Here is an 8,697-nt window from a genome sequence, read left to right as displayed (position 1 = left end):
TTTCTGGTCTTAATAATTCAATGGTTTTCCACGTCGGTTACTGAAGGAATTTTTTAGTATATTTTTTGCAGTTTTGAGTTTTTGTTTTTATTCCATTTTATGCACAGAAAAGCTAATCGGGACTGGATGAAACTAAAGGAGGTGGGGGAAACTTCCCCCCCTAATGCCGCCACTGAATAGCAGTATAGCAATTAGTCTCCATATACACCAGAAAATATTTTTTATTAAGAATATTACACATAAAATCAACAACTTGGACATTTGTGATTATTCCAAAAAATAACATGTTTTTTAAGTGAGAAATTTCAGGGGAAAATATTACAAATTGCATATGCTTTAAGTTATTTATTTCAACAGAAACATATCTACATTACAAGTGTGAAACTTAACATACATTTCAACGTACATGATCTGTAAGTCTTGTGAGCAGTAGTGCGCAGGTCTGTTGGTCTTTAGCCAACCACAGGTTAGCTTTACACTTCCCCAACCAGCCAGGTTGGACTGTAGAATTTATTTCTGTCTGCAAAACCACTTTTATGTAAATAACTCCAGCTTTGGAATGTGAAGCCGTTAGTTGTCGAATGCTACCGAAAACTTGTTCTTGGTTCTAACTTATGACGGTTAGCTATTAATGCAAATGTCCTTATATTGCTCAACGTCATAAATAATGTTACAGTTAGTGTCCTCAGAAAAAGAATATTACCTGTGTGGCCTGCCTGCTAAGGTTTACGATGTCCTTTCCGACTGTGATTAAAGTTTCGATCGTGTTAATGAATCTACTTGAAAACTGATACAAACTTATGATGCTGTGATGTGTCTTGTGATACCCCTGAAAACGCATTGATCATTGCAGTACCGTGATCTCATGTCCTATCTTCTATTGAAGTCCTCAAGGCCGAAGCCGCCATGCAAGCCAAGACCTGCTGAGTGGTGGCTGCCTAAGGGATGCTGTGCGTGGCCCTCGTACTTAACTTCTGCCTGGAATCCGTTCTTCTTATCCGCATGGTATTGAACGACTTGCGTTCTGCCGTCTGGAAGGTGGACACTGTACTTTCCCACGACGGTTTTCCCATCGCTCACTTCTTCTTGTCCGTACTTTGTACCATGGATGTGGTCACTCACTTTGTAATGGAAGTTGTAAGGTTTTGGATGTTCCTACAAAAGGTAAAGCTGGTGTTTAGTTAGCATACAGTTGAAAGTCAAATTTTGTATTGTCCGGTTCGGTGGCCGAGAGCGTAAAAATCGACCTTCAATCTCGCCACCTAAGTTCTAGGGTTCGTGCCTGAACATGAGTGTTCTTTGTGAATGTCCTTTCATCAGTTTTATGTAATAGTCACTCGTCCTTATCGTCACAAACAGCAAAAGGTGGCAGAAAAACGACATAAAATAAGGAAATTCTAAATTATAAAGTTTAGCACGAGTAAGTGTTTTAAGAAAATCTAGGAAAACACGACATTTTTTTTTATTGTCACTATATTTTTACCACCTTGGAAATTCATACTCAGATCCTACTGGAGTACACTTTTAAACACCCATTACGGGAAGGAAGTCGAAACCTTCTATATGTATAGCCAATTGATTGGAAGTCTATTGAAGCCCTATACTTACTACCATCAAACGGGGTAACTTCATGGGGGTAATTTTGACCTGCTAGGAACGTAAGCAGAGATGACGAAGTTATCTGGGTTAACTTCGTCACGAAAATGCTGACGTATTTGCCCCGCCCCCTAATATTTTGGAATTTCTTTGGTATTCCTTCAGTACATTTATAAAGGACAAAGTGTTCCTTGCGTATAATTTTCGTGTTGTCACTCGCCACGAATTTTGCAGGGCACATTAGATTAGAATATGCCCAAAATCTTTACGAAATTACTCCGTTTGACAGTACTTCTAGTTTTTGTTTCAATGCATCAATTGCAATTGCTTACACAAGTTACAACATAGATTCAAGAGTTTGTGGAAGTGAACATATTGTGAAGTTAAACACATTGAATGTTAAACGTCAAAATCTGAAATTACGGTATCGAAGTTAATAAAATAAGTTGCAAAAGTATTACCAATTGAAAATATATTTTACTACTTCCTCTGCAGTGCAGCTATGTAGGATGTTACTCAATTCCCTTTTTCTATTAAAGTGTAGATTTTCTTAAGACTAATAAAGTCTCTGCAACATTTTTCATCGTCATCATCAGAGAACGGATTTACTAGTACTACCAAAAAGTGTCAGATATGTAAATACCTAGATATATATTTAGTGATTTTAATATAAACTTGGAATTACATATGGCATTACAATTGCGAAAAATTGTAATTTTCATTAAGCAGGGGCTCACCTAGCTTAATAAAATGCATTAGACGTACATGACATTAATTCTAATTCGAAGACAAAATGTGCTTGATTTTTTGGTACAAAAACACTGGATTACTAAACTTTCTTTTAAGTTCCAAGACTTAAAACTTGAATATTCTTAATATTGCACTTAAACAGAGATTTGTATTGACTAAAAGAGCGTTCAGTATCGCATGAAGCAATCAATGGATTTCAACGCGATACTTTGAACTTGCATTCTCTATTGTTGACACGAATGTTAGGTTAACAGATGCATTGTCAAGATTTAAAATTAATAGACAGTACAAATCTAACAGAGTACAGATGAACGAAAAGTCTTTGGTACTTAACGCCAAAAGGTATAATGAAATAACAGTATGAATATGGAAGATATATCGGAAAATGTTTGAAAATATGTAAAAAAGTGCTAAACACTAATGTATCTAAAAATATAGAAAATAAAAATAGCATTTTTTTGGAGCTTGCATACCACAAAATAACATTCGTTTTAGCATCAAACGAAGATACGTATTTGCATATCAATCCGTTTCCTTTAGCGCGACCAATAAGGACCAATACAATCTACGTATCACGTCTGTCTCAGTAGGCCTTTGTCTATAATTAAACCTAGAAACAAACTTTCCAAAGGTGTTGGACCATCACGAAAGCCCTCCCTTGATTTCAATCATTGCCATTAACAGTTTGGATAATTATTTTTGCATGAATGTAAAGAGCTCCTGACTATAATTAACGACACTACCTTATGTTCCTCATATCCTTCTGAGTAGACCCCTTCATCCAGGATGCCCCCTCCGCCGTAGGCACCAAGATGCTGCAGAGATTCATATTCCTCACCCAGCGGGAGTCCGCAGGCATACGCCAAAAGGACGCCAACAACAGCACAGACCTGTTTGTAACAAAGAAAGCAACATTATTTTTCTGTTAATAGGCCGTACCTCTTGGACTTTTTTCATTTCATTACGAGGTAGAGAGAGGTCACTCAATTAAATCCATTCAGTCTAGCTTCAAAATACCGACTGTGGCCTTGGGCTGTGGTAGGGATCATAGGTCTTATGAAATTCACCAAGGATGCTAATTGCTTATGTACAATGTGCGAAAAGAAATTACTTCTGTAATTTTTTATACCGTGCTGCAGTGTTAAATTCATTGTTGGCGTGGGTCACTTTCAGTCCTGTATAATAACTGCGTTCCGCTAATTGCGTCTTAATGCATTATTGTACAATTGCTATTAGCTTGTGGAAAAGTTCATTAAAATATCTTTCCTGTGTTCTCATAAGGAAATGGTTGTTGTAATCAACTTGCATTCATTTGTGCCACAAGTGGAACATTTCTTCCCTACAACCAGGGCGAACAATGAAAAAATACTAGACAAGCAGTGGCCTTACATAGCTTTTTTTTAACAGCAACAATAGTGGCACTAATTTGTTCCGGATAGGCAACATGGTCGTTCAATTTCCTAATGTGAAATTTCTAAAATAATTCTTAAGCATAACACGTAAGAAAATTGGATTAAGCAGAAAATTTAGTTAGTTTTAATTCAAATTTAAGTGTTGCTCAAGCCGATTTCCTCCAGGCCATATCAAAATTCCCTGGAAATGTCATAGGCGTCAAATTATAATACTAATGAAAAAAATAAGTGTAAATTTCTATAACTACACTAGCACGTCATCAGCATTCCACAGAATGTCGATTGACGAAATGCTTAAATAGCTACAAGAAGTTGAAATTCGTTACCACAATAGAAGCTTACATCATGCCAGCCTTCTATCAATGACGGATGATAATTTAAATTCGTTCATTATTTTGACTTTTAATTGTAAAGAGCAGTGCTTAATATTACGAGAAAACCTCCCCCCCCCCCAACAAAAAAGTTGTTTAACGACAGACTGTGGGGTGTTTTCATCCCGGCCACTCCCTGAATTCATCACTGTTGCCAACGAGATAACTAATGTTGCAATAAGAAATACAAGGAGGAAATAAAAGGCAACTTAAAGGGACAACAACAGATGGCAGCACAGAAAAATCAATAACTTTGAAGTAGAAAAAAACTGGTAATTAATATTTTTCGATAAAAGCTATAATGGAAGTTTCCTAAATATTAGCTGCAATATAAGAAAATAAACAAAAGTATATTGAGATTCAACAAAGAGATGAAATCAACGGGTTCTCCTAGAATGGCGAGTATAGAAAATGACATGTGCTTTAAAATAAAAGACGAAAACTGGAAGGGAATGGGCTTTACTCAATTTAATCGGTGTAAGAGATACGAAATTTGTTTTGAAATAACCTCGAGACATTTTGACACGAACGCTGCGCTGCTCCCCTGCATACGTGCGTCAAATGCTATTCGTCTGCAAACGAAGTGGTTAGTTAGGTGCCTATGTCGACTAGGAGGCGCGCTCCAAGCGCAGTCTCTCCAGGTATTATTGCATTAGACTAGGCGACCATTAGCTCATATGAGATAAGTTCCAAACGTGGCTCTCGAGGTAAAATAACTGACATATTAGTGAATTTTGGAGTGTGTGCCGCGTTATTCTGTACAAGAATCATGGGAAAAAGTCAGGAAGAAGAGTTACTTTAGCGCAGCGGCGGCGTATTTAGTTCCAGTGACTCTCCAGGGTTGCCAGGAAGCAACCAAAGTGCGGCGTATCCATGCGCCAGTGATATTCCAGTGTTGCCGCGAAACAAATAAGGTATCTATCGCTGAGATTCCGACGCTTTCTGTGTACATGTTGAAAGGAAACCTATTAAAGTGAATTGTTGTTGAAGTCTAAATATAGGACCTCCCCGGTGGCGTAGTGGTAACGTCGTCACCTTGTAATCAACGGTTACTGGGTTCGATACCCTGTGGAGCCACATAATTGTTCGGATTCCACTTTAAACTAAGGTCCAGTCCAGATTAGCCAATCTGTGCATAAAGTGTACTTAAAACAAAAACTCACAATTCCAAATCTACAAAGTGTATTCTTCATTGCGTATTAACCTTACGGCCTATCAATAAATCGCAACCATTGATGGAGTATTGGTTATTTCTCTCTCGGATACATTCTATCTCACGAATCCGAGAGATTGATTAAAGCACTTCATTGGATTCCCAAAGAGCAATGCGAGATGTGTCATTGAGGAATGGATAATGTGCAGCAACCTATTGAGTTGCTGATTTCTCATAGCCTAATTGGAATCTCTACAGTATGTTCGACTATTTCTATAAATTAAATTGGCGATCTACATATACTGTATATAACGTCTACATTTCAATTCGACCCTAGAATATTTTGACACCTGACCATTTCGGAACATTCAGTGTTCACTTAAATTTTCAAATTATAGAAACAGTGTAATGTATTGATAGCATCCATTCTTATTGAAAGAAAAGATAAGGATATGATTATTTACTTACGAGCTGTAGTATATTCTTTGTATAATTCTTGAACAAAGAATACATTTTCCTTATATTAATATGACTCTCGTATTAATAGTACCGATAGATACTAGATAATCAAGTTGTCCCGGGTTCGATACCCGGTGGAGGCACATAGTGGTTCGGATCTAACTTTAAACTGTAGGTCCAGTCCCGATTAGCCTTACTGTGCATAAAGTGGACTTAAAACACCAAATCAATCAATAAGTATATCAAAATCCAGACTAGAATAGTAAAGACATTCATTTCCAAGAAATTATGTATGCTGAATATTACTTGCAAAAATAAAATCTTAGTGGAAACGACGGCAGGATACACAGATCCTACTAAATATCAACCACATTTAAAAATGTAATATTGTTGTTACATACGCAGTTCATTGTGGCACGAATGGGAGAGGAAAGAGGAGTTTACAGGATTGTTGTTGGGAAAACTGATGATAAGAGACCTGTAGGAAGGCCAAGACGAAGATGGAGGGACAACGTTGAGATGGACCTAAAGGAAATCGGTAGGGATGGAAAAGAGTATATAGATCTTGCTCAAGATAGGGACAAATGGAAGGCCTGTGCTCCTGCAGCCATGGACCTTCGGGTTTAAGAAGGCTAGAGAGTTAGTTAGTTAGTTAGTTACATACGCAGTTCTAGTTAAATCAATTATACTTTACAACTTTGTGCTACTTTAGTACATAGTATTAGGACAATCAGATTTCAGTAAGTATTCATTTTATTAAAAGCCACTAGACTAGAGGCAGCAATAAAATTTATTCTCTGCTTCATTACGGTTATACAAAAATAAATAAAATGTTTACACTTCATTTCAAAACGAAACCTAGAGGGGGTATTTTTTTTACAAATTACAATAATAATTGAAGATAGGATGGTTAACAGGAACAATGCCACGGATATTAATTTCTTGTCCTACATTATTGTATTTGTTGTCATGGATTCTTGTAATATTCCATTCCATTGAAATTTGATACAAAAATGTAGACGTGTAATTAAATCAACGGAAATAATTCTGAGGAGATTTTATAACAGCTTTATATTGGTAAGTGTTATTGCTTATTCCAAAGTCTAAGGACATTTCTAAGGAAATGTTTAGATCAAAATTTATTAATTACTGTATTTTCGACACAAGAAAGCTAACGATATTGTACAAGAAAAACAGTAATCTTGTAGTAATTCTTACTTACTTATTTTTCTTGTAAATATTAGACTTGTATACTTACGGAGCTATAGGAGACAGATTGTGTTCAGAAATGTCACGGTTTTGTCACTATAGTACTTTAAATTTAGTTTTCTAAATGCAGTTTTCTAGTAATTTCCCTTAATGCTGCAGATTCGTAAGTTTGTGAGTACGCACTCACTGGGTCAACTGAAATGTAACGATTGCTATTATTATGCGAGAGACATTAAGCCTAACTGCCTAGCCTAACAGCTGGTGCAAGAAAAGGGACTTTACCAGTCAGAAACGAGTACTGCTATGCTAAATACTTTTAACAAAGAAAAAAGGGGAAATATATACTTAAACACATTGTAATGGTGCCTAGACATTGATAAATAAGAAACAATTGTTCGCGAGATAGTGGCTCTCGTATACCGTACTTACGTCTATTAACGATTCAAGTATAATGGATTAGATATCTGAAACCTGTTTCACGTAGCATTTGCTTACTTATCAACTAATGGCACGAAGTTCACTAAGTTAGTAATACTTGTTTTGAAGCCAATCATTTCTACGGAAGTTTTCTTCTAGACGTTCGTTGTGAGCGTGCAGAATATGCATGAGTTTTAACACTGATATTTTCTTTTAATTTTGATTTATTTTATTTTACGTCGCTTGTCTTCCTATTTTGGCTAATCGCGACGATATGGATCAGTAATGATGAGATGGATAAAAATAACAGTTACAAACATGCATGGACGTCATAACAAGAGTCTCACAGAGAATTATACCGACTGTAAACCCAGACGCCTGAACCTCGTTAGTGTGCAAAATGCAGCCAAAGGGTGACACGTCGAAGCAAGGTTGATATTTGGGTGTCTTCACAAAGGATCACCCCTTATATCTATAGCCGCCGACCTCCACCCTACGCCCTGAGACGCCAGGGGCCTCGGATTCGAATCCCAGTCTAGGCATGAGTGGTCTTTGTGAGCCTCCCTTCATCAATTTCATTATATCATCACTTAGCCTCATCTTCGCCATTAGCCAAAATAAAAAATGACAGAAAAGTGAAGTAAAATAAACCAAATCAATTCAAATACATATCTGTAATGATGATGAGTAATCAGCATTGATGAACAAATTTTGTATTTTGGCGGTAATCTTTTAAATAGTTTTTCCTAAGAGTTAACAAAGACACTGAACTTTTACGATAGACTTCCACTTCAAAAACGCGTAGTTTGTGACCAGAAATTTTCAACTTACTCAAACTGCTGCAAAACTCCAAATCTTGTTCCCCTTTCAAGATGCAGGGTAACACATTTGAAATATCCTTATAATCTACCGAGGGATCATCAAGATCACAACTCGAAAGGCCTCATTCTCACCTGAAACAACTGCATGATCCCACGTATTTTGAGGAAAAAACGGTGCTATAGAAGATGTAGACAATCACAAGTGCAATGAGTGACTGATGACTCCGTGGATATATACCACTTATATAGATCGACACGCGGTCATCTGTCGTGCAGAAAATAAAACTTCCACTTCATGTCGAACAACGTCTTCCCTCTTTCCCGCCAATTCCTTTGTTCATTAGAGTCATCGGGGCGGCAGATTGCAGGCGATGCACGCCAGAAGATGTAGGTACATGAGATTTCTCCTGGTATTGTGCTGGTATGTGTCTGAACCGACGGACTTTCTAACAGAGCCAGCTTCCACTACATCGTCAGCTTTTCCTTATTTTCCTTCGCCATATAATTGC

The 8,697-nt window shown here is 37.0% G+C and overlaps 1 protein-coding gene across 1 annotated transcript; it reads right to left on the bottom strand.

Annotated features, from left to right (window-relative positions):
• Positions 1-339: 339 nt before the first annotated feature.
• LOC145978844 (pro-resilin-like) lies at positions 340-8,391 on the bottom strand. Its single transcript, XM_083111728.1, has 3 exons — positions 8,321-8,391; positions 3,090-3,236; positions 340-1,155 (listed from the first exon to the last, which is right to left on the bottom strand). The coding sequence occupies exons 1-3, from the start codon at positions 8,333-8,335 to the stop codon at positions 871-873; spliced, it is 447 nt and encodes a 148-aa protein (XP_082967854.1). The 5' UTR covers positions 8,336-8,391; the 3' UTR covers positions 340-870.
• Between the last annotated feature and the right edge of the window lie 306 nt (positions 8,392-8,697).

This window comes from Lepisma saccharinum, chromosome 25 (genome assembly GCF_977018435.1).
Source record: "Lepisma saccharinum chromosome 25, izLepSacc3.1, whole genome shotgun sequence".
NCBI lineage: Eukaryota > Metazoa > Arthropoda > Insecta > Zygentoma > Lepismatidae > Lepisma > Lepisma saccharinum.
This window is presented reverse-complemented; position numbering and strand designations above follow the sequence as displayed.

Excerpts from the sequence above, each read along its gene's own strand:
- LOC145978844 (XM_083111728.1), bottom strand. Across the intron at positions 1,156-3,089 it reads AAGGATATGAGGAACATAAG|GAACATCCAAAACCTTACAA; the intron begins GTAGTGTCGTTA and ends TACCTTTTGTAG.